Source organism: Meriones unguiculatus, chromosome 8, assembly GCF_030254825.1.
Source record: "Meriones unguiculatus strain TT.TT164.6M chromosome 8, Bangor_MerUng_6.1, whole genome shotgun sequence".
Lineage (NCBI taxonomy): Eukaryota > Metazoa > Chordata > Mammalia > Rodentia > Muridae > Meriones > Meriones unguiculatus.
The window spans coordinates 77,018,385-77,044,246 of NC_083356.1; the positions used below are offsets into that span (position 1 = coordinate 77,018,385).

The following is a 25,862-nucleotide window of genomic DNA, read 5'->3' on the forward strand; positions in this document are numbered from 1 at the left end:
CTAGTTCAGAGGCATTCTGGGGACCCAGCACTGGGATCTCCGACCTTCTGGGGCACTGCTTTTCCATTTGAAAGGCATTGGTGTGGGTTACCTGTACGACATCCTTACCGGCTCTCACATGCAGGGTCTCAAGTCTGATTGTGTGGCGTCTCCCTACCCCTCTCCCAATAAAGGCAATCAGGACAGGTGGCAGAGGGATCAGATTTTTTTACTAAAGTCACTTGTCATAGCCCAGCCCAGGCAGCAAACCTGCTGACTACCCACTCTTTTCTCCATCTGACAGGGCAGCTCCAGCAGAGACCACACATGTCCACACTTCTCCAGTGTGACAGGCACCCTAGCTCTCAGCTTCTGAAAAAGCACATACCAGGGATGCTTGTCATGCTTTAGGTGCTCCTGTGAATGTGTGTAACAGAAGTTCAGGTGAGGTGGGTGGTGGGTGTCCAGGGCCATGCTGCCATACAATAGGCACTTGTGTTTCTGCCCTAGTGGCTCACAGCCTACCCTCAGGCTCTGTTGACTCCCAGGAGATCCGGCCTCACATGTTAGAGAGTCCAGCAGTGTTGTGCTTTTTTGTCTCTGACATGGACTCACTTTCTAAGTTCCAGATCAAATACAGTAAGTACTGCCTGATGGCAGAACAACGAACTCTCCCGAATTAAATGCCCCAGTTATTGGATTGCCTTTTCCTAAGAGTGCTCTGGAGCACAATCAGAAGCAGGATGCCTGTCCTCTTAACAGATATGTTCCCTAGCCCTATTAAAAGGGGTCTTCATCTAGCCTGTCAAAGGGAGTCTGCTGGGGTTTTTTAGTTTAATTACACTATCCAATTAAAACTCCTTGCTGCATTTGGATGCGCCTCTCCTTGGGCCTGAGTGGATATGACATTTACAAGGCTCGCCTTTCAAGCAGACAATAGTGTGATTGATGAGGTGCACGTTCAGTGAAGGAGGCGAGCGCCTGCAGAGTGCTGCTCAGTGCGCTTGGATTTATTTATCATCTGCTTCCCAAACCAGGGGACTGCCTCAATTTCTCCAAGAGTGTGTAAAGGAAAGACTCAATGTGGCTCAGGAAAAAGGTGGAGAAAAGGTTGTGGGATTTTGTATGGTCAGAGGCCAGCTCCAGGCCTTAGGCTGTCTGACCCATGTAGTAACCTGTAACCTGAACTGTAACTGCTTTCAAACAGACATTGCCATGTTTTGGAACAGTTCTTGAGGGCTAGTAAGCATTGGACAGGCCCCTGAGAGCGCAGCTCCTCAGAATGCGTCCCATACACTGTCTCTGCTATGGGCTGACACCTTACTGGTACTGCTTATGCTCTCACCTGCATTGCCCAGAAGCTCCTGGCCCCACTGTAGTCACAAATCACAGCTTTAGAATCACCCAGGAGCAGTTGTGCAGTTGTACATCTTCATCAAAGGGACTTGGAAACATGGGAAGCCCTGGAGGTTATGGTAGCAAGGGCTCTAAAACAAGCTGGTTAACTTTGGTGTATAATTAAGTGGGTACACGCTTGTCTCTATTCTGCCCAGCCTGTGGAGGGGTAAAGTTAGAAAGCACTAGGTTGTCCTAAGAGCCACTGTCACCATCAGGGCAGTGTGAATGTCTGTGTTGTGAAGATTGATGCTGCTGAGGCAGTCGGCTCTCACAGTCTCCGCTTGGTACTGCACAGAAAGAAGTAAAGAATGCACTCGAATCAGCTGCTGTGCTGGTGTTTCTTAGAGGAGTGGGCACACTGTCCTGGAAAAGCCACCTTCTTGTGTCTAAGTTTTCACTGAATGGTTGACTAGGGTTTATGGGTCCATCACAACAAGTCAGTTATTAAGGTGGAGTAGGAAATTTGCATACATTTGCATTTCCTAGATTTTTATTACCATTCTCCTCAAACTCATCTTGACTATTAACACAAAGAGAAACAGTGAGACAGGGCAGAGCAGGAACTATTCCCGTGAAAACACAAGACACTGGACACAGTCTGCTTCTTTTGCTTCTGCCAAGATCCCGACTATTTTGTTTATTTTAGGTTTGGGGTTAGGTGGGTGGGTCTTTGTTTGTTTTTGTGTTCTGTCTTGTTTTTCTACTTATATCTTGTGGCTTATATCTTATCTTGAGGCTTGTTATTTTTGAGACAGGGTATCACTGTCTAGGTTGGTTGTCCTGGGGAGCTCTGTATAGATGTTACTTTCTAAGGGTCTTAATCAGACCTGTTTTCTCTACCTGTTAAAGAATCAAAAGGCAGGGGAAATCTCCAGGTCAGCAGTAGCAGCAGAGGATAGCTCAGATCCAGCAGACAGAGCCAGCTGATAAAGACAGCCTTTTATTAGGACTGATGAAATGTACAAAGGAGAAAGGCTTTAAAAACCTGGAGCTGGGCCTCTCCTTAAGGGCTGGGTTGTTTTGTTGTAATCTTTGAGGATTTTCCCCCCCTAATTTAGGGTTGGTCAGTTTGAAGGAAGACTGCACGGCTGATTGACCCAGAACTGTTGGTGCAGACATGTCCTGATTCAATCCAGCCTTGAACTTTTTTGAGCCAATCCATCAGCAAGAGATCTACTGGCGGGAAAGGCCCCCTAGATTTTTGTTTTATGCTGTCAGGATTTTGTCTGGGGTCAGGAGGGTGAGGAAGAATCCAGCCAGTCTTAGAAGTTCAACATCTTTATTATCTGTTTATGCGGCACATATACATGCACACGCGCACAAACACAAACACACACATACACACAAACACATACAACACACACTGCCCCATCTGTCTACCACAGGGAATTTGTCTAATGCCTAATCCCTCATGTAACCTACGCTGGCCTCAAATTCAGAAATCTGCCTGCCTCTGCCTCCAGAGCAGCAGATTAAAGGCACGTGCCACCACACCCCAATTTTTGAGTCTCACTTGCTCTGGGGTCCAGGCTGGCCTAGAACTCACGGTGTAGTTCAGACTGCCTTGAAATCAAGGCAGTCTTCCTGCCTCAGCTCTCTGAGTATTGGGATTGTTGGCCTTAGTTATGGATCATGCCCAGTTTCCAAATTGTATTTCCATAATGCTAAATTACATAAATATGAAAGTCTGTAAAATCTAAACACCGTATGTGAGATGTTTAGATCTTTAAGTTGTCCTTCATAGAAGTGGAAAAAGTAAGCATACAAGTAAGAAAATTGGTCAATGAAAATAAAGCCAGAAATGGCAAGTGTGGCTGAATTAGCAGATGGGTATGCTTCAAAACAGCTATTAAAAATATGTCCAAAGGGGCTGGAGAAATGGCTTAGCACTTAAAAACTTGCTGCTCTTGCAGAGGAGCAAGTTCACTCCAGCACCCATGTCAGGCAGTGAATAACCGCCTGGAACTCTAGTCTCAGGGATGTGATGCCTCTGACTTCACAGACACATGCACTCGTGTGCACACAGCCAAACACAGATACATGTGCCCATAATTTAAAATAAGAAGAAGAGTTTTTAAAAATATATTCAAAAACTTAAAATGAAGATAAATTCACACTCCCAAAGGAGAAGAAACGTAAACTAGGGGAAAGGACCAAATGCAGTTCTAGAGCTGAGAAATAATTCTTCAGTGAAAACATTCATTAATGGAAGAAAAACGGAAGATAAGAAAGCATTAATGTGTGGGTTATCTACTACCACATAACAAATTAAACTTTAGTGGCTTAAAGCAACAATTATATTTATGATTTTATAGGTTGGTGGGTGGGGAGTCCATCCTAGCTTAGCTGCCTCTTTGAGGCTACAGTCAAGGTGTCAGCCAGGTGTAAAGTATGATATTGTGTGCCTATAATTTCAGCACTCAGGAGGTCAAGTAGAGGCCACCCTGGGCTACATTGTAAGATTGTGTCCAGAATGTTTAGAGAGGGAGAAAAGGAGGAGGAGAGGAGAAGAAAAGATGTCATAGAATCTGCTTTCAAGTTCACTGAGTGGTCTCTGGCAGAATTCAACTCTTGGGAAATGCTTTTAGCTCTGTCACATGGCCATTATGATAGAGAAACTAACTGGATGACAGTGGGCTCCATCAAAGAGAATGCTAGCAAGGAGCCGTAGCCTCTATGGCCTAACTCAGAATGCCATCCCTACAGTATTCTATTTTACTAGTTATTAGAAGCAAGCCATGAGGCCATCCCATAAACAGCAAGGGGTTACATAAAGCCATTAGAATCTGGAGATGGCATCATCAGGGGCCAGTTCAGAGTCTGCCTGCCACGGAGAGTGAGCTGTAAGACAGCAATAGGAATGGTTCAGACTGGAGCCAGTGGTGAGCGCAGAGGCCAGCAGCTCTGCACACTCTCTTGACATCTCTGTAGCTGCAGTCTCGGGGAACAGAAAGCTGCTCAGGGTCTGATTTAAAATACCAAACCACCAACCTTGGAAGCCCAGCAGTGGCTAAGCAGGATAAATATAAAGAAAACCACATCAAGTCACATCACAATCAAATTGCTGAGACCCAGTGATAAAGAGAAAAATCAGAATAGCAGTCGAAGAAAGCAGCTGTGCACGTGGCAGAACCATGATGGGAATGATGGCCCACTTCCCGTCAGAAGCAATGCCAACCAGAAGACAATGAAGCGGCAGCACTAACACGCTGAAATAATATCTGCCTGCAGTCTGGATTTTCCCAACTGGTCCTCAGATGGAGGTAAAATAAAGACATTCCAGGCAGTCAGAAAGTGAAGAGTTTGTCACCACCAAACCACTGCAGAGAAACTCCAGGGAGAACCCGGCTCTCCACAGCGAAGCACCTCAAGCTGCTGCCCATGGTTGTCACCTCTATAGAATGAAGGCCTTAAAAGGGGGATGGGGGCACAGAGGGGTGGACAGTGACACAGACTGAGCCCAGCCACCCACCTGTTTTCAGCAGCCTGAAATAAATGCGGTCCTTAGGATGATGGTTTGAGTTAATGATGGGGAACACTAATTTAAATGGTAGTTCAGCCAACTATCTCCCCAAGGGGAAAACCTTCATCCTTTCTTGCTACTTCCCCTCAAAAGTTGGCCAAATGTATTCCACTAATATATATTGAATTTTGTGCAAAGAAAGTAAAATGGTTTTCTGTGTTCTTGTGTATCGATAATATATTTTTAATTTTGCCACAGAGCCTGATATATCTGCCCTCTGGCTCTTTATGTAAAAAAAAGTATTTGTCTAAAAAGATGAAAGTAAAAAGACAAAGGAACCCTTTCATCTGTCAGACAGTGCTCTGAGCTTCCCATGTGTCTCCTAGCATGCAGCAGCTCTGGGATGCATCTGCATCCTTAGAGAACCTGGGTTGGCTGGACTTCATCTTGTGGTGACAAACACTCCATTCTGCAGGTGAGTGGCCTGGAGCTACACAGCAGTATGGACAAAGGTTATGTTCTGCCTTTGCTGCTGACATAGCCAAGGCACTCAGGTGTCTGTGCCTTCCCATGGAAGTCTAGCCCCAGCTGTGACTCAGTGTAAAGGAGTGGTTCTCAACCTGTGGACCACAGCCCCTTGGGCAAACGTCTGTCTCCAAAATTAATAATATTACAACTCATACCAGTAGCAAAATTACAGTTATAAAGTAACAGCAAAAACAACTTTGTGGTTGGGGGCACCACAACCTGGGGAACTGTTTTAAAGAGTCATAGCACTAGCAGGGTTGAGAAGCACTGCTCTAAAGAGTTATTTTCTAACAAATTTCAATAGTGCTTGATTTCCTGGATTTTCCTCTAAAGCTTGTTAAGTGCAAAAAGTTAGAATAGAGGAGATAGTAACTAGTTAAATAATAAAGGTGTGGAGGTGCAGCTAGCTGCCAAGAGTTGATGACAGAATAAAATCAAACCTGCGGGGGGAGGAAGGCAAAAAGGAAGCTCAGTGTGGGAGCTCAAGTGCCAGGGCCAGCACTGGAGGCACAGGTGAGACAGGTACTCAGTGCCATCTTTGACTGCATAGTGAATAGGACACTAGGCTGCGCTCCATGAGACTGTCTCAAAAATCCAAGGGAGGGTTGGGACCAAAGGACAGATAATAAGCACAGAAGTATGACACAGTTTTGTAGCAAGGCCTTGTGTAGTCTTGTAGAGCCTTGTGTAGTCTTCAGAAAGCCATGCTGTTCAGCACTTCTACATATGAGCATGATAAAATAGTCACTTCTGGGTAGGGGAAGGGCTTAGTAAGGAAAAATGTATGGCTGCATGTACACCTGTACCAGCACTGTGGGTGGTGGACACAGGAGGGTCTGTGAGGCTTGCTAGCAGCCAGCCTAGCTCCAGATTCATCCAGAGGCACTGTTAAAGGGAATAAGTCAAGATGAACAAGCAGGACACCTAGTGTCCTTTGGCCTCCACATCAAGCACAGACAAGGTACATTGCGTGCACACACATGCACACTATTTAAGGTTGTTTCCTTTCCTCTTACTGGAGAAGAATACATGATACGGGATTTTAGTGCTTAAAATAGAAAGGGGCGTCTTGCACAATAGTTAGCAAACTCTATGTCAGAAGGAGGTTTGCTTTTGGTGTTTAATTTACCAGAGTCCACATGAGCTCAAACTTATCACAGTCAAGCCCCTCAAAAAAGGATATTTCTAGATAACTGAATATGATTCTTGCTTCTGTACTTCTCAGGAAGCTAAGAACAGACTTCAAGTAATGCTCGGCCATTGAGCTGTCCTGTAGTATTTGCTGAAAGTATAGACTCTGGGAGAATCAAAGGCCTCATAACCATTGTTTGTTTTGCTGGGGATTAAGTACAGAGCTTAATGTGTTCTCTAGGCAGGTATTCTGTTGCACTATGGACCCCTACCAAGGAAAAGCACTTGTCCAACTGTTTGAGTTGCTAGCTGAACTAGCCATTTTTGGTTTGGTTTTGGTTTGTGAGTCAGGATTTCTCTATGTAGCCCTGGCTGTCCTGGAACTCACTTTGTAGAGCAGGCTGGCTTCAAACTCATGGAGGTCTGCCTGTTTCTGCCTGCCAAGTGCTGGTATTAAAGGCATGTGCCACCATACCCAGCAGTGAGACACCGTTTTTACTTGAAGGAACAACTGACAAACTGATTCTCCAAACCTGAGCCTTTGGCAGCCATTTTCTTAAAAGCAAGGTAGGTAAACCTGTTGAGGTAGAAATAAGCAACCATGCTGTATCCCACCCACCTCAGATGAAAGTTGTAACTTTTGAAAACTTGTATCTGTCTCTGAGAACTGACTTCTCAGTGCTTCTAGACTTTTCAAATGCGGTCACTGATGCTAAAACATGACTTCTGTAATACTGCATAAGGATATGCTTCAACATTGGGAATCCATACAACGCAATAAACCAATATTTTCCAAGCTGTGGGATGCTACAAACCCAGGCAAGGTGGACATACATCCAGAAAATTCTATGTCAGCATACCCATGCTTACTGCTGTTCTGTACAACAACCAGGGTACCCATTTCAGAGGAACCCATATAGAAAATAGAAAATATACACAGTGGGATTTTATGCAGCGGTAAAGAATGGAATTATGGCATTTATAAGAAAAGGGATGGAAATAGCAATTATGTTAAGCAAAAATAAGCCATACTCAGACAGACATGTCATTTGTTTTCTCCCATATGCAAATTATAGGTTTTGTTTGTTTTGTTTTTGTTTTCAAGACAGGGTTTCTCTTGGCTGCCCTGGACTTGCTTTGTAGACCAGGCTGATCTTGAACTCACAGGGATCCTCCTACCTCTGCCTCCCCAAGTGCTGGGATTATGGGCATGTGCCACCACCCCTGGCTCTAGATTTATTTATATATATGTATATACATGTGTAAGGATGTGAGTGTAGGTCGTGAAACTATAAGGGAGCCAGAAATGATGGCCTCTTAAGGAAGGAGTAGGGAAACAATAAGAGTACACATGACATGAAAGCAGAAAAGGGGAATGTTAGGAGGGAATGGAGACCAGCAGGAGCAGGTGGGCAGTGGGGGCATGGGAGAGTCAACCAAAACAAAGTATATATGAAAATCCCATAATAAAACCCATTGCTTTGTATGCCAATTTTAAAGACTGGTAAAGGGTTTGGTTTGGTTTGGTTTGGTTTGGTTTGGTTTAGTTTGGTTTGGTTTTTAAGACAATAAGGAAGAGTTACTCAAAGTGCAAAACCAACCAGGAGGGGTTTTGTTGTTATTTTGGTCGGTTCATTGATTGGCTGGTTTGGAGCATGGTCTTCCTATGTAGCCCTGGCTGGTTAGAGGTGTATATCATGTCTGCCCTCCAACCGGTGGATTTTAATGTGAGAGTACAGAAGGGCCACTAATAAGATTTTATGTTTAATTTACATTACAACTAATCAAGAAAAAATAGCACTACACTCGCCAGGCTTGTTGTAAACATCAGAGAAGCTTTACAGAGAGCATCAGTGAACTATGCTGCTTGCACTGTAGGTCGAACACACTGTAGAGTGCCCTCCTATCATTCATGAAGCCTTGGTTCAATGTATAGCACATTATATACTCAAATGACAACGACCTAATGTAGCCCAATATAATAAAGATAAAAGTAAAATAGTATTTTTAAGACCGTGCTTATTAAACTTTGGGGGTGGTATAAGGGTTTTCCAATAAAAACAATATTATGTTAACGTGTGGGCTTATGTTTTTAATGAATAAATTTGTTTTATTTCTCAGTTTTAGCTTCTAATACAGTAAAAATTAATAGCTATAATCCTACAAGCTCTAGGTTCCTCAGTAATGTTTAAGAGTGTAAAGCGTTCCTGAGACCAAAAGTTTGAGAACTGGAATGTAGAATCTTGAAAAACGCCTTCAAATGCTTGGCGCTGAAGGATGGCAAACAAGAAACATTAGGGTGTACTAAGGAGGGAGGTGATAGATCCAGACCTGGTGGTGGCAGTGTTACTTGTTTGGATGGATTTGAGACATAGTCTTGTTCTGTAGCCCAGACTGGCCTCAAATTCCAGACAGTCCTGCTGCCTTGACCTCCTGAGTGCTTTGATTACCGGCGTGAGCCACCAGCTCAGATTGTTTTCAAAGAACAGTCCTTCAGGTAGATGCTTGGACCTAGAGAAGACATGAGCAGTGAGGACGTGTCAGGCTGGTGAGGGTGCAGATGCAAGGCAGGGAGGGCCGTACATGTGAGAACTGACCTGGGGACAAGTGTCTGGCCTTTGGCCTTGGCTTGGTGTGATGCAGCACCAAGTCCTGCCCATTGTATCAGCAGGACTTGCACTTGAAGGAAAGATGGGGCATTTGTGAATTACTCTCTTTTTCCTTCTAAGTTCATAATTTATTGTCCAAATTGAATATTGCATGGTGAGCTGACTTTAGCTTCTCTAAGCATAAAGACCTAACAGATGGGATCAGACACTTCAGAATCCATCTGTGTTGGTTGCACAGCTGGAGTTGTTTGTATTGGACCCTAACCTGAAGTATAAGTCCATCAACGCCATGCCTCTAAATGTGGCCAGTATACAGTTTATTTTACCATGAGAATAGAAAAGTTAATATTTCTTTTTAAATACAAGTAAACTGGAAATGGAAATTTCTGGACCTGTAAACTGGAAATGGGCATCAATTTCTGGACCTGCAGTTTCTGACTGGCTATGAGTTCAGTCTGCCAATATCACAACTTCCATGGTCAGTGTTCTTAAGTATGTATAGCTATGCCTCCTCCCAGCCAGAAGTGACCTTCCCAACGTGTCCATCATCATCAGACTGCAGTGACTCAGCTTTCTGTCTGAAAGGGAGGTGCAGCTGGTATAAAGGTAGCAGTTCAAGCCCCTGGGAGCCTCTGACACCTGGAGAAGGGTCTAAGCCAGATACCACTGTTTTATCGTCAGAGTGTGAGAGTACTTACAGGATCTGTGCAGAGGCCAAGTAGGTTAGATGCAGCCAGTGTATCAGAGAGCAGAGGTATTATGCTCTAGTTCCTCTCTCATTATAATGTGCTCAGCTGGCAGTTCAGCCTGAGACCGGATAACAGTCAGAGCTACAGAAAGGCAGAGCCAGAAACCATGCATTTGGGTGCACACTTTAATCTCAGCATTCAGTATATTGAGGCAGGAAGATCAGGAGTTCAGGGATAGCCTCAGCTACATAAGCAAGTTTGAAGCTAGCCTAAGCTTCATGAAACCCTGTCTCAAAAATAAATAGAGGCAGTGCTGCGCCCAAAATAAAATGTGCTGACTGTCCATTTCTCCCAGTTAAGTACAGTGAGGTTTTCTATGCCCTTTTAGACGAGAGGAATTAGAGACAGCTTGACCCTAAAAGTTGTTTCTGTCTGTTCTGCCATAAAGAGAGAATTCAAGAATTTCCTTTGTACTACTGCTATTTCCTAAGTAGTCAGGGTGCCAACAGAGCCACAGAGTAAAGCGTAGTTCCTATCATCAGTTGGGGTGATGTGCAGCCATCGAAAGAGTGGTCACAGAGACTATTACAGCAGACCGTTACAGAGCTGCAACAAAATGTTAAGTTAAAAAAAAATCATTTAGCTGGGCGGTGGTTGCACATGCCTGTAATTCCAGCAGTTGAGAAGCAAAGACAGGCAACTCTGAAATGAAGGTCATCCTGGCCTACAGAGTGAGCTCCAAAACAGCCAGGGCTACACAGAGAAACCCTGTCTCAGAAAAAGGGAGAAAAAAAAAAAAACACTTAAAATTTCAGTAAATGATGTAAAAACATGAAGACAGCTAGAAAAGTCCCCTTGGGTGTCATTGTGCTGTAGCTAGGGTTATGTGGTAAAGTGTGGAGGGTTTTCATTTGTCTTCTGAAATTTGAGCAATTCTAATGTTTTTATAGTTCTAGTAATTGAAAAGAAATGAAAACTATTTTCCCTTATTTTGGTGTTTTTTTGGCAAGTATGGCACCAGAAACTTTAGGCAGAGACGACTGTGGGCTGATGCTAGGGTCACCCTGTTGGTGCTGACAGATGAGTCAGCAGAGACACACTGCCGCTCCAGGAGCACTTCCCTCCATAGCAGGGTCTAAGTGGCTGGCCTATCCTGCGGCCGCAGTGCCTTGTTTTGGTGAAAATAGAATGCAGAACACAGATTACAGCAGAAAGCCTCAGTGTCTCTGCTTCTGACATTTGGTTTACTTTCAAAAATATGTGAATGTAGAGACACATTTACATTTGCAGATTTTCATTTTAATAGTCAGAAGCAGATGCATAGTCTCAGTGGCTTTTCCTCCTGTGGCTGTGTAAAAGCAAGTTGGCTTAGAGAAAGCCCAACTGAAAACAATACCTTCAAATAGTGAGCATGTTACCCAGATAATAATTCCATGGAGTTGTAAGAGTCACCTGCACTGAGCCCCTTCTCCATGTAGGTGGTTGCAAGTGAGAATTGTGTCTCTGGGTGAGACACAGTTGTGTCTGAGACCACGGGTTCCTGGGCTGCTGGAGACAGTGCCTTCCAACTCCAGAGCACTTAATTCCCAAATGGAACTTAACACTGTGAACTAAGTGCTGGATTCCCATGCATGATTCTTCCTCGGCTGACATTTTTACAGAGATGAGTGCGCCTGTGCTTACCCCTTTCTATGAAAACTGGTGATTTTCCTTGAATTTTCAAGGGTGACCTGCCCACCTGTTCCCCAAGACACATGCCTTATGGGCTCCCCACTGTCATTTGGTGCCACTTTTTCCCTTGCTCAAGGTGAGCCTTAAGGTGCTGTGGTAACAGGAGATGCTAGAACAGCCTTCTCAGCCTAGGCTCTGAAGCCAGTGACTTTTTTGTGCGCACCTCCAGTGAAGTTCATCATATCATATGAACCCCTTATGTTTTATTGACAGATTTGTGTCAGTTAATGTGTCACACTTAGGATATACAGGTTTGGAACTAGATGGCATTATCCACTGTGAATTCTGTTTGTTCACTGATATGCAGGCCTCCCCACCATGCCTTCTCTTAAGTCAACATCCTTTCTGCCCCTCTCCAGCTCAGTGCCAAGTGTACAGCCACCCAGCCACTACGGCAACTGGCTCCTCTACCCCTGGACTGTGGGGACCCTAGGGAAGCACCCTAAAGTACAGTATGTATATCACTGCTCTGTTTCAGACCTACTAGTTGCCTCATTAGCTGGTAATCCAGGCATTGTCAGTCCCTTTCTGCCAACCATGATCTTGGTCTGCTCTGGCTTCCTTCAGAGCCAGTTTGCCAACACCGTGTACCTTCTTTACCCAGCATCCTTTGTCCTCCATAAAACTTCCCATAAGGGCTATTCCCCATACCAGACAAGTCACCTCATCTCCATGTCTCCATGGCAGCACCCTGTAGCTAGGACCCTCCTAACATGTCACACTTGATCCTCACTCATTTTCCTGTCCCTTCCCCTAACCTGTCCTCTGGTAGAATCTGGACCAGCAAAGCCCAGAGGCTGGAGTGAGGGACCTCCAGGCAAAACCGATTGGGGGTAAATCAACCCCTTGCCCTGTAGTCCAGCATGCTTGGAAATATGGCTACTGTCCTTGACGTGTGCTTGTACCCCAGGTCGCCTGCTATGGCTATTCACCAGCCTTAGGCCAATCGCAGATGCAAGCTCAAGTCTGAGGTTGCCGAGCACACACAGCACTATGGTCAGGATCATCTCTAGAGGCTTTCCTCAGTGGTACAACTCCTCACTGCCAGTGGCAAGCAGGCAAGCCCAGGAGAGTAGGCCGTGCATCACTCCCATTTCCCTCAGTTGTGCCCTGGAGCAAGAACTGAGGAAAGCAAAGGACACACATGCTCCAAGAACAGCAAAAGGCAGTGTGGGAATGCAGGGCTTGGTGGTTCTTTGGCCTTTGAGGTCTGGCCAACAGTGACTGTTTTACACACAGCTCCTATGTGGGTGAGTGCCAAGCTTCCCCTTAGTGAGCCCACAGTTGAAAAGTCCCAAGGTGCTGCAATCCCAAGTGTCAACACTTCTCTCCCAGACTCTCAGGCCTTGGCACACTGCACATCGCATGTGCTGTGTAGATTTGACTCTGCCAGGTCTACAGGGCATGTTTAATGGTGTCTCAGCTTCTCAAGAAAACCACAGCAGGCACATCATGAGGGTTTGTCAGTGACAGGTGGAGGCAGGTGGTGTAGATGGTGCCTGAGATCACTTATCCGAGTGGTCAGTGAACCCCGAAGCTTCAGGTCTGCAGGCCTCCCGAAGACCTTCTGGTCCTTTCTAGCCCCAGGCCATGATGTCTGTGTCATGGCCAGGTGTCCACAGTAAGGCCTCCTGGTGGGGGGGGGGTCTGTTTGTCCTTCACAGCCCTGTGTCCTTCATAGATAACTCTGCTTGGTCACAGCACAGCCAACAAATGTCTCTCATTGTTCTTCCACAAGATGACATCACTAAGACTCCAGCATTGAGTGAGGGAGAGTATTGAGAATTCACTTCCCTATCAGAAACAATTTATACATTAATGGAATGATTAGTTTCCAGTCAAGAATTCTAACATTTTAGAGCCACAATTTTAAATCAAGCTTAATTTGTCAAGTGACTAAAAATGAGGGTTTTTTTTTTTTTTTTTTTAGAAATTATTAGCTATTTTTTTCAATATAGGATTTATAGTCCCAATTAGTATCTTGTAATGATGTTTCCAGGATAAAATACCAGCAGCTCAACTTTTCTGGCCACAAATGTACACATATATCAGTTTATTTTTGGAGATCTGAAAAATTAGCTACTGTAAATAAAGTTCCCAGAAGATTTCTCCGGGAAGGAGGGGCACTTACAGTAATGTGGGTGACATCTTATTAATTAATAACGTGGCCAGCCACTGCTTCAATTAAAAGGACAAGGAACGGACGAGGAGGCCTAATAGGTGCTTGTGGCCTGTTAAAGCTGAGAGGAAGGGCCTTTGGGCTGGGGACGCAGGGCTTCCGGCCCCTGGTGTCATGTGCCCAGTGCTCTTGGTCTAGGCAGGTGTGCCTGAGCAGGACCTGATCCGAAGGGCCCCTTTGGTTGCCATTATTGGAAACCAGCTTCAAGACAGTGGAGGAAAAGGAAGACCTTGGTAGGGCCCTGGGTCTCACAGGTCCCAGGCCAGCCATATGTAGAGCAACTGGGGATTTTCCTCTAGGGCTGAGGGCAAGAACCCCAAAAAGCCGCTTCTTAGCCTGCCCTTGTGAAGGTCACACATACTGACATCTCTGTCCATTTAGAATTGGGGACCTGTGTGGCATGTGTGAGCCATCAAGTACAGATAGGATTATAGACACAGCTCCAGGCAGGAAAAACAAGACAGGTCCGACAGCCATGTTCAGTGGTCAGCCAGGGCATCTGTGAGGCGTCCGTGCAGCTTTCCTATGCGGGCCGTGGTGAAAGAGCCCATACAGATATGGTGGAGCAGGCAGGAGGGCGTGGGGAGTCCCAAGGCCGGACCAAGCTGCAGGCCAAGGAGTGAAGGGATAGGAAGGGGGTAGGATAGACTTTGAATCCAGGTCAGTGGCATTGCAAGTGACATGCTGCTGTCTGCAGAACAGCACTCTCTGCCGTCTGATTCCTTGGCCTTTAGGAGCAGGAGCCAGCGCTGTGGCAAGGCCGGCTGCTGCTACTCTGTCCTGTGGCTAGTTTATTTCAATCTTAAGCACAGCTACTTTACTTGTAGCGTATTAATTTGGAGTGAATCAGCCTTCTGCTCTCAGGATGCCAGTGCTTTTCTAGAAGCAGCACTGTTAGGAAGTCCTCCTGAGGTACGCTCCTCAAGCATTGTGCAGAGGGGACCTGGACTGTGAGTCTTCGTTGTCTGCCTTAGAATCAGCCTGTGATGAGAAACCCAGCCACCCCAGGGAGCATTGCCATCCAGCCTCCGTGCGCTCTTGCTCAAGCCTGGATCGGGGAGGACCCTCGGGGCACCGTACCCTCCATAGTGACTCACCAGGACCCTCCCCTCTCTCCAGGTCACGCGGTATTTAAGCTTACGTATCTAAGCAGTCATGACTATAAGCACCTCTACTTTGAGTCCGACGCAGCCACAGTCAGTGAAATCGTGCTCAAGGTGAGTTCAGTGTGGCCTCTGACCCAGGGATGGGAGGGTGGGGTTATACCTGGGCTAGTCTCAGGCCAGGGCCCCAGCAGTCTTGCGACAGTGCCTCAACACCTACCTCAGCCAAAGCAGGATTCTTCAGCTTCCTTCCAGCCCCCAAAGGCCTAGTTCTTCTATGCTTTTTTTTTTTTTTTTTTTTTTTTTTCCCCATGCACCATTTTATTTTCCCCAACTGTCAGGAGTCCCTTGAGGCTCAGGAGCCAGCTAAGGAGACAGTGGTTTTGAATCAGTCAAGGTGATTTTCCCAACCTGTTTGAAGCCTGCCAACTGGGGCTGGCTTGGTCTGAAGCTCAGCACACTCACCAGGTACCTTCCCTGTGCTGAGCTAGCACTCCAGCGGCCTCAGCAGTGGCTGCTCTGTCCCTAGAGAGCTCTGCCGTGTCAGGGGAGACAGAACAAAACAGAAATTGCACCAAGACACTCGCATGCCCAGAGATGCTGTGTGAAGGTTAGCTGCTGGTGCTGCTCTGGGAAAAATGGAGAGATTTGCAGTAGCCCAGAAGGGGCCAGGCAGCAACCTGGGTTGCCGAGAGGCTGCATCCAGGCAAGGAGGCATCTCATGGGTCTTGTTGACTCAGAAGCTCAAGCAGGGCCAGGATTTGGTCACTTCTCTGAAGCACCAGGTGCCACCCAGGCTACCAGTCTCTGTGGCACAACCTCACCAGGACTCCTCCAAACCATTGTTCCTTTCCCAAGGCAAACCCTACAGTTAGAACAAGTAGAAGAAATAGAGCTAAGGAGCAAGAAGGAAGATGCTCCCCTACCCTGGGCTGCATGGCCCTGCATGCCACCTTATACCTCTGGGCTTCAATTTCCCTGCTTGTAAGGGAGCAATCAAGGTAAGTGCATTGCCCACCCCCCTGCAAGGGGCTGCTCGGGTGTGAGGTAAAGCAGATGAGATGCCCTGGCCCCCCCTCATTCTTGGGAGAAGAAGCCGGGTGGTACTGACAGGGGCTGAGCTGTCCTTGAAAGTTCCCATTTACACATGAACAAAATGCCCAGAGGAAAGGTAGCACGGCCAGGTTGGTGACTCTGGTAAGTTGGCAGAACCAGAACCTAATAGTAGCTGTTGAGATTCTGGAGTGTATGCTTCCAATACCCAAGGCTCCCTGGCTTTATAGGAATACTATGTCTCAGACACCCCATAGCCACCCAAGAAATATTTCTGGGAGGACGGCTGAGGATCAGACACAGTGGCATGGGCATAAGAAGAAGTTCATAGATCACACTGGCCAGAGCCCCCCAGGACCAGGATGAGGACAGTGCCCACTCTGTGGGTGCTGACTCCCAGAAAGCCAAGAGTTACTAGGCAGAGCATCACAGATAGTCCCAGGAGCTTGTTCCGGGGTTTGCAGAGTGAGTGAAAAACCATTCCAATCCCCCACCTCATCAGGGCCTGGGCTTATTTTTATAGCCAGCATTAAAATATTCAAGACTTGAGAAGGGTTCTAGTAAAATTATAATCCTGTGTTTGACATCAGAATAATTTTCACAACAACAGATTGATGACAGAAACACAGGTTTATGACTTCAGTATGAGACTGGAAGATCAAGTGCAGAGAAATCATTTTACAGGACCAAACATTCCCTCAAAGAAGATGCTTCTCTGATTCCCCCCCACACACACACACACACACAGGCCTGCATCCTCCCCTGAGATGTCTGTGTGCATCTCAGGATGTTTGTAGAAATATCGCATCATTGTGCACCTCACAGGATCTCATGCCCAGACCTGACTGACAATGATTCACAGCTAATGATGATGGTCCTGACCAAAGGCTGAATTTCATTCCCCCTCTCCTTTAGAGGGTGAACACCAGCTTTTCCACCATTCCCTTCATGCCACATCCAGGCCTGTATGAGCTTTGTACCAGAGCTCAGCTACTGAGGCCCCCGCCCAGCCCCAAAATTTGACAGGAAAGTTAAATCAGGGCTCTTTAGGGTCTGTCTCAGACTCAAGTAACATGACAAGAGCTATAAAAATGAAGGTTTAGACCAAATTAAGTGGAGAAATTAAGAGCCAAAGACTAATGTTAATTTAGGCATCTCAGACCGTCTTTGTATAGGGTGATGAAGCAACCCCTCAGTAGAGGCTGAGTAGCAGCTACATCTGTGGGTGTCTCATGTCCATATCTCATTTAACCCTCCCAGATGCCCTGCAGAGTGTAGATATCATTGTCCCCATTGTATAGATGAGGAGATGGAGGACCATGCTGCTTAGAGCTGCCCTGTGCCTGTCCCCATACACCGGAGCTCCACAGTGCTCAGTTCTGCCTGCCCGAGATGAATCTCTGAGGAACTGTTGGGCTCTTCACACCGGGTTCTTCTGTGATCGAGTGATGGAGGCTGTGGCTTTATTGACCATGAAAACTCCCTATATTTTTATGCCTTAAGCTGTAAAGTGCATCGAAAGTAAAACCCTCCATAGTGCATAAAATCGGGCACGTTTTAAGCCACAGCATATTAACCAGCTAATGGCAGACCAAAGGGCGTTTTTATCTTTTGATTATTACATTAATCTTGCATTAAAATTATCTATGTGATTATCACAAAGTATTGAAGATAATAAATATAGGAAATAGTTGGCTTGTTAAGGACCATTTTAAAATGCCTTTGTCAAATTAAATGTGCCAAAAATACACTGCAGACACTGAGTCTGCTGAGTGCAAACAATATAAGCCAGAGATGGTATTTACCCAGCATGAGAATGTCTCCCACCATTCCCACACCTTGTCCATGCTGTCCCAGATCACCCTCAGCAGCCTGCATCCTGATTTATGGCTCTCAGCTGGTTACTTGGCAAGGCTGTGGCCGAGTGAGGCGAGCCTTGTGAACCTGTGTGCCTGCCTATACTTCCCACTGTTGAAAGTTTGGAGGGACATTTTTAGAGCCTCAGTCTGTAGCTACCCTGCTCCAGAGCCTCTGTCTGCCTTCTCCAACCCAAGACAGCTTTCTAGCTAGGACTTTGGGAGATAGAAGAGTGAAAGAACTATGTTTTCACAAAAAAAGCCAGGCAGAAGACACAGAGCCACGAGAAGCCATGTCTGGAGGTGAACAGGTGGTCCTGAGAAGATACACACTCCAAATGAAGCCCACCCTGACTTCAGTGACCTCAGCCCTCTGCAGTCCTCGAAGCCTCACTTTTCTGCCCTGGCCCCGGCTGGTGGGGTGTAGCAGACATTAGAGGAAGTTCCATACCAGGCTGCCAGGAGTCTGAGGGGAGCTTTGCTCCGACTCTTCACCCATCACGTTTTCATCTTTCAGATGTGGAAGCCAGCGATGTCATGTGATAACCAGGGCTGCAGAGCTGACTGGACAGAGCTGGGGGTAGGGAACACTCTGGGAGACAGCCCACACCAAAGATCATAGCCTGGAGATCAGTAGCCCCCACTATTCAGTGACTAAGCAGCCGGCACTGGTTTCCTGTCTTCCATGGTGAAACAAGGGCTTCATCCTGGCCCGTCAGGATGCAGGGTCAGAAGCAGCTAGTCCCAGAGCACTGGCCCAAAGCAGGCCTCCCTTCCACCCCATGCTCTGCCCTGGGTGAACAGCCAGTGCTGCCTTGCCAACTGACAGCCATGACTTCTTGCTTTCTAGGTTAACTACATCCTGGAATCGCGAGCAAGCACTGCCCGGGCTGACTATTTTGCTCAAAAACAAAGGAAACTGAACAGACGTACAAGCTTCAGCTTCCAGAAGGAGAAGAAATCAGGGCAGCAGTGACACTGGCCTCCAGTCTGTTGCGACAGCCCAGATTGCCCGCCAGGCCAGGTGGCCCCAGAGCCCACCTGCATCCTGCAGTGCCTGGACTCACAGGCCTGGCGCTGCTGGGCTCTACAGGAAGTTTCAGACATCGGGAGTGCCATTCAGTCCAAGGACATTGCCATTGGACTGAAACCTGGCAATGGCTTTAAGTAGCAATGCCCAGGAGCCAGGCCATCTCCTGGAGGGGCCATGTGCTGCCCAGCCACCTTCACTGCCAGGCAGTCCCACCAAGGATGTACATAGCCATGCCAGACATCTCCTTGCAACTTGATCAAATTTCTTAAGGCAAACAAAGAACAAAAGTGTACATTTCTCTTTTTTTCCTTTTAATAAACAGGTGTTCTCTTTATCATGGTTGGTATGATGGACCATTCTTTGGGGCAGAGGATTGATTATATTATCTTTAAAATCTGTTTCCATATTGAACAAACAGATTACAAAGGCTGTGGTTGGAGCTCTCAGAAGCAATGTTAGGGCTTAGACAGTAGTTTTTAACTGTGCCATTTGTTTAAATGAGTGCATTTGCTTTGAGAATAGCATCTTACTAAAGCTAGGAATGAGGACCCTGCACGTGGTGAATGCGTGCCTGCGTGCGCGTCCATCCAAGGCTGTCATTTTCCCCTTCTAAGGCCTTCTCAACCTGTGACCTGAGAGACAGTTGCTGGTGGGATAGTGTGACAGTGTCTCCAGGTGGTACTGAGTCCCAGCCAGAGGGGCCTCTTGTTTCCTCTTTGCAAGTGTACGAAGGTCAGCTCGCCTCCCTGGCTCTGAAGCCTGTCTCCTACCCTCTTACCCATGCTGCTGTGAGAGCTGGAAATGCTGCTGCTGTGCTGGGTCAGAGGGAAGGGGAGCAAGCCCTGGGCAGAAGAGGCAAGGAACCCAGCACCCTGACACCACATCACCTCTGGCTACACCAGATGCCTCTGCAGACCTCACCGTGGTCCCTCCTGTGGCAGTGTCCTTTTATACTGTCTTGGGCCAGGGCTGATGTCTCATACGACCTGTGTTTAGAACAATTTTTTAAATCATTGTGTCTGAGCATCTCAGAGTCAAGTGTGTTTCTTTGCAAAGGGGTCGTCTGAATGAATGCCTCTCTCATTCTGATCTGTTCAGCCAACAGGAGCACCCTTTTCTAATGTCTTCCATTCCTATCTCCCCCAAAAAGAAATATTATTTGTAGCTTGCTCTGTATTTGAATTTTTAGCAATTTTATATTTAGATATCTTTGAAAATGTAAATGACTAATTTGGTCATTAAATCTTGTCACATTCAATATTAAAATACTAAAATAAAAGTCATAAATACCCTCTTTTGTATATTGCTTTGCATTCCTAAAGCCTCAAGTACACAGTCCTAAGATGGTGACACCACAGTGAGTCTTCTGAGGGAGACACCAGCGACACGCCAGCAGGTGATATGCCCAGCCATGTTAATAAAAAAGCCACATCTGGTCTTCCCCTTACTTAAGGGACACTGGAATCTTGGGCCCTGCTCTCCACAGTAAGTGGCTCTGGGCTGGTTATGGTCTCTGGGGCTTGAGTTACCTGCTGTTACAGTGCAGATGTGGTGTTAGGTGAGCTGTGACCTTCACTCCTTAGGGCCATTGTGAGCCAGCCTGCTAGTTGTTTCTGTTTGCCATGAAAAAGTTTCCCTGGCCCTCAGGGGGGAGTCTAGGCCAGCCCCATCTCAGGGGTAATTCAGTGTCCTCTAGTCCTGGTCTCTGAGCCTCTGCCAATTCCTATGTCTACAGTGCTGACAAGCCCCATGCTGTCCCTATTGGCCAACTTGGTCACCCTAACAACCTGTCACCTGCTGGCCGCCTTGGGCCAGGAGCCCCTAGCTCAGGGGCTCGGTCAGCCAGCAAATATGCGGCTGTCCTCTGCCATTGTATTCTTCCCAGCTCCGAGCAGGCAGCTAACCCACATTTCTTCGTTAAAGGCAAGGGCTGGGAGAGGTCTCTACGGGTCATAACCCTGCCAGCCTCTCTCAGGGACTCCCCATCTCCCCAAATCCAGTGCTGTAGCTCATAGTGGGAGGGGGAACACAACCAATAAAGTAATGTGGCCTCCAGACCAGAATGTGCTCCAGGCCCAGCTGCCTCCCGTTTGCTAGACCTTTGGGTGAATTACTTGACTTCCTTGAGCCTCAGTTCCCCTTCTGTAAAATGGAGATAAAACTAGTTCCTTCCAAGAGTGCTTGTGAGAGTTAGGTATGTTTGCTAGTAAGACTGGATCAGGTTACTGGTGGCGGCGCACGCCTTTAATTCCGTCACTCAGGAGGGAGAAGCAGGTGGATCCCTGGGAGTTCCAGACTAGCCTGGTCTACAAAGAGAATTCCAGGCCAGCCAAGGCTACACAGTGAGACCCTGTTTCAAAACAAAATGGAGGTAGAGAGATGGTTCAGTAGTTAAGAGCATTGATTGTTCTTCCACAAGACCTGAGGTTCAGTTCCCAGCACCCACGGGGTAACTCCCAATTGTCTGTAATTCCAGTTCCAGGGGATCTGGTGACCTCTTCTGGCCTCCATGAGCACCAGGCACACATGTAGTGCACAGACATCCATGTGAACATTCACCATACACATAAAAGTACCCCTTAAATGTCATGCATAGGAGGCATACCATACTATGGGCATTAACTACTCTTGGAAACTCTTGAAAATAATTTTACTATGTTGTATTTTTGTTGTTGTTTTGTGGTGGCAGGCATACACATGTGGAAGTCAGAACAGCTTGCAGGGGGTTTGTTCTCCTTCAAGTGAGTCCCATGAGCAAACCCAGGTCATCAAGCTCGACAGAAAGTGCCTTTACCCACTGAGTCATCTTGCCAACCCTGCCCTGATGGTCTCTACCAGTGCCCACCGCTGCCTGAATTTCACAGGCTGTATGTTGGCTCACATTTCTCTTTCATGAATCTTGGCCATCCTAGGCCAAGATGGGGAAAGGGAGGCCTCTTAGGGTCCTGTCCTGCTTTGCTTTCTGCTGCTGTGATAAACGCTGTGACAGTTCCGCATCACAGCTCATCATGAACCCCATTGGTAGGAAGCTGCTTATTGGCTTGCTCAGCCTGCTTTCTTACAGCACCCAGGATGACGCCACCCACAGTGGGCTGGGCCCACAGCCAATCAAAAACTGCCCACAGGGTTGCCTATGGTCTCATCTGCTGAAGGAGTTCCCCCAAAGGATCTTCTCATGCAACTGTAGTTTGCAACAAGTTGACAAAAACTAACCAACACATGTGCCCTTCGGTCTCTGCTCACCCACCTGCACCCTGCCCCCCACCGATGAGGGCCCGAAGGCAGGGAGTGGGGCCTGAGAGGGCTAATGCATGAATATTTGTTTCCACCAAACTCCTCTATGAGACGCAAAGCCTAGCCAGGAAGTGTTGGTACCCATGCCAGCAGCAGCGTTCTCTGTGCAATGGGACCGTTTCAAGTGCTTACAGCCTGCTTCTTGTGCGGTTAAACTCATCTGACGACAGGAAAGCTCCCATCTCGGTGGCCGCTGCTCACCTCCTGATTCGACAAACACATGCTGAGGTCTGGAATGAAAAGTTAATGCTGCCCATTTATTCATTTTTCTGACAAGTCACAATAGATTTTTAACTGCCAATGAGTAACCTCCCCGAGGTGCGGTGGCCGTGAGTGGTCATTTCCGCCCAACACCCCTTGCCAGCCAGCGCTCCTGGAACCAGACCAGCTGCGCCCTCTTCTGCACCCTCACGGCAGCTGCCCACCCAGCCTCACCGAGGTGACCAGGAGATGGTGATGGCCTCTAGCATGGCGACACTACTCTATAGCCAGGGATTAACTGTCTCAGCCGCCGTCAGACGGAGGCAATGAGAGGCTGTCTTGGCAGTGGGGTTCAGCCTAACCAAGGGAAAGAAAAGGCTAAGCTTGGGACTCTGCCCCAGCCCCAGGGAGCCAGCCAAGGAATCCAAAGAAAATTAACGTCTACCTCCCTACGCTGTGTGAGCCCAGAACCATGACTCGGCCTCTCTGAACCCCTTGTCTGCACAAACACAACCCAGTCCCTCTGTCTGTGAAATGAATAAAGTGATGTGCACAGGCCTGGCGTGTGCATTGAGGTACAGGTAGAGGTAGCCGTGCAGCCCAGCCACACACCAGCCGCACGCCCTCGCCAGCAGGGCCTCTCAGTGCCCTGTCTGCGCTTTACCTCCAAGAGCCCCAGCAGTCAGCCCTGCTTTTCCCTCTCCTGCCACCTCACTCGCATCTTCACACATTAACTGCTGGGATCAGGGAGAAATACTGGAAAGCTAATTCTTTTTAAACGGATCAAATCTGTCTGCGTTACAGCCCCCAGCTTCCTGAAAGCTAAAAGTATTTTAATGTCATATTTCCATGCAAATTTTAGTTTAGAATTTAATACCCTTTTTAACATACATTAAATTTTTAGCATTCCTCAAGCCCTTGACTGTTGTTAAGAACTTAACTGATGTGTATTGGGAAGAAAAAAAAACAACAAACAGCTGGAGGAAGCTGTAAACTGAGAAAATTCTAGAAGCAAGGTTGCCACAAATCTTCCCGGTCCCCTCGTTTGGGGCGTCATCCCTCTGCCTAGCCCCCAGCATGCTGGGAGGTGTTGAAGACTGCAGTCCTCAGGAGCATATCAGCTGTGATTGGTGGCTTCCCTGGGGCGTGGAGGGGCCCCACAGAAGGCACTTTGAGGACAAGAGGACGACACTGTCGGTCACAGAGTTGCTCTGCCATTTGCCTGCATGGGGCCCTTGTCATGCTTGACTGTGCCTGTCACCCTGCCTTAAGGGTCAGGCACAACGCAGGAAAGGAGAAGATGGGGGTGGGGTGTGCTGCACAGATCGAGGCAGCTAGCTGCCTTGTTCTGGGCCTAGAGTGGTGGAGAGCTGGGGCCACAGGAGCCATAGACAGGTCCAGATCCCATCGACTCTGCAGCCTGGCTCCTGAGAGCCCTGGCAGCAGCCTGGCAGGGCACACCCCCTGAGAGCAGGAAGCAGCCAAGTGCCCAGCTGGCTCCCTGGGACCTCCAGCATCTGAACAAGGTTGTGGGTGGCACAGCCAGGCACAAGGATCATATGAGCCGTATCCACCACAGGGCAGAGCTGCAGAAGCCTCAGCAGCCCCAGCCAGCATCTTTGTTATGACTTCTCCACACTCCAGGAGCCCCAGATCTTACCAGGCCTTGACCATCAGCCATCACGGACCCAGAGGAATCTGCAAAGCCTGTGATTAGTCCACAAGTTTTGGCTCTTGGTATAGCTCAGCAGCAACAGCCAGGCAAGGCCTTAGCCATAGCAAGAAGGCAGGGTGGGACTTTTTTTGTTTTTGTTTTTGTTTTGAAGACGGGGTGTCTCTGTGTAGACTTGGCTGTCTTCAAACTTACTCTGTAGACCAGGCTGGCCTTGAACTCAGAGATCCACCTGCCTCTGCCTCCTGAGTACTGGGATTACAGGTGTGCGACACCATACCGAGCACCAGGTGGGGACTCTTGAACCCTGGACTCCCAAACACCAGGTATGGGCCTCCCTGGGGTACACTATGGCTGGGCTGCACTGAGTTAACACACCAGTGCCCCTGGCTGAACTGCTCTGAGGACCCATCTGTGTAGAACAGGGCGGAAGTCATGGAACTTCTCCCCTGGAGCATGGACTGCCGGGCATAATCAAAACTTCATTGCAAAGGCTCACTCGGCCCTCAGTTCAAGCTGTCGCTAATCAAAACAAGAAAGGTGAGTATGAGGCTGAGATGTGCTAGAGTACCTGCCTACCATGCAGCCCTGGGTTCAGTCCCAGCGCTCCATTAACCGGTTCCGGTAGGACACACACGTCATCCCAGCGCTCAGAGAGTCCAGAGCGTAAGGTCGGCCTCAGCACACAGAGAATTCAAGCCCATAAGGTCCCATGTGGAGAGGAAGTGAGACAGCACAGACAGCTTGAGTTCCATTCACTCCCAGGCAGATACGAACTCTACAGAGCTAACTCAGTTTGGGCTCCATCTATCTGACACACTGGGCAGCTCAGGCTCCAGGCTCCGCTCCAGGCCTCAAGCCTAGGACACTCATCCTGACTCGTGCCTGGAGGGCAGGGGCCACTGACAAAGGGTGAGTGTCTCCACCCAGGAGGAGCGTCTTCACTCGAGGGTCTCCTGTGCCTTCCTGTTCCTCTCCCATGAGGGTGCTGGAGATGGGAGTGACGTCACTCAGATCCTGTTCTTGGGAACCATGTCCCCAGGGCTCCCATTCTCCAGTGGGCAGTGGCTCTGTGTCTGTGACTGGCAGCTGCTGGGCCTGGAGCTGGACAGCTCTCCTCCTCATCTGTCCATGCACCGTAGGGGCTGCCGATGCTTTGTGTAACCACCAAAGAACGACAGGCTCCCAGGAGAGGAGCCCCAGGGGTTTCTGAGGGAAATATTTGGTGAATATCCCACATCCCCGGGCTCTGAACTCGTGCTGCAGGGGCCACTGGGATCAAAGATCAGTGAGCGCAGAGGCAGGTGGATCTCTGAGTTCGAGGCCAGCCTGGTCTACAGAGCGAGTTCCAGGACAGCCAGGGAGGGCTACACAGAGAAACCCTGTCTCGAAAAACAGAAGCAAACAAAAAGTGAGCAGAGACTTCAGGTACTACAGAAAGGACTTTTTTCTGTTACCTCAAAACTGTTAGTTTCTTTCATGTCTAAAAGGAAGGCCTGTGCTCTGCCTGGACTGCTGTGAGGAACCTTTGGCAACAGGATCTAGTAAACTTCCCCTGGTGGCCATACCAGCTAGACACCATAGCCAGGTTCTGGCTCAGCCACGTCTCCCTCAGTGCTACTGTCCATGCCTGTGCCTCATTCCCGGCCCCAGGCCAGGGTGTCCTCCTCATTGGACAGGGCCACTGAATATTCCAGGCAGTCCAGTGCCCTCCCAGGCCAGCACAGGTCACATGCTCATCCCGGGTCAATCCTTGGTTTGAGGATGTGCAACCATGATTGGCAGCCCTTCCAGGACAGGGGCAGGGAACCAGGGGCCAGGAAGTGGATGGCCTCCCGTCAGTCTCTACATGCTGCCTGCACGTGCTTCTTGTTAAACCGATTCCAGCTCTAAGACCAGTGGCTGCTGCATGGGTCCGCAGTGGCAAGACCTAGAGAGGAAGG

At 48.0% G+C, this 25,862-nt stretch overlaps 1 protein-coding gene across 7 annotated transcripts in view; it reads left to right on the forward strand.

Moving 5' to 3' along the window:
* Mapkap1 (MAPK associated protein 1) overlaps positions 1–20,043 on the forward strand; it is a 212,471-nt gene extending 192,428 nt beyond the window's left edge. For all 7 annotated transcript variants that reach the window (XM_021645726.2, XM_060389985.1, XM_060389984.1 and 4 more), the window contains 2 exons: positions 14,827–14,924; positions 18,570–20,043. In XM_021645726.2, coding sequence (XP_021501401.1) covers positions 14,827–14,924; positions 18,570–18,695 — 224 coding nt within the window. In that variant the 3' untranslated portion in view covers positions 18,696–20,043. The remainder of the gene's footprint in view (positions 1–14,826; positions 14,925–18,569) is intronic.
* The last annotated feature ends 5,819 nt before the right edge of the window (positions 20,044–25,862 follow it).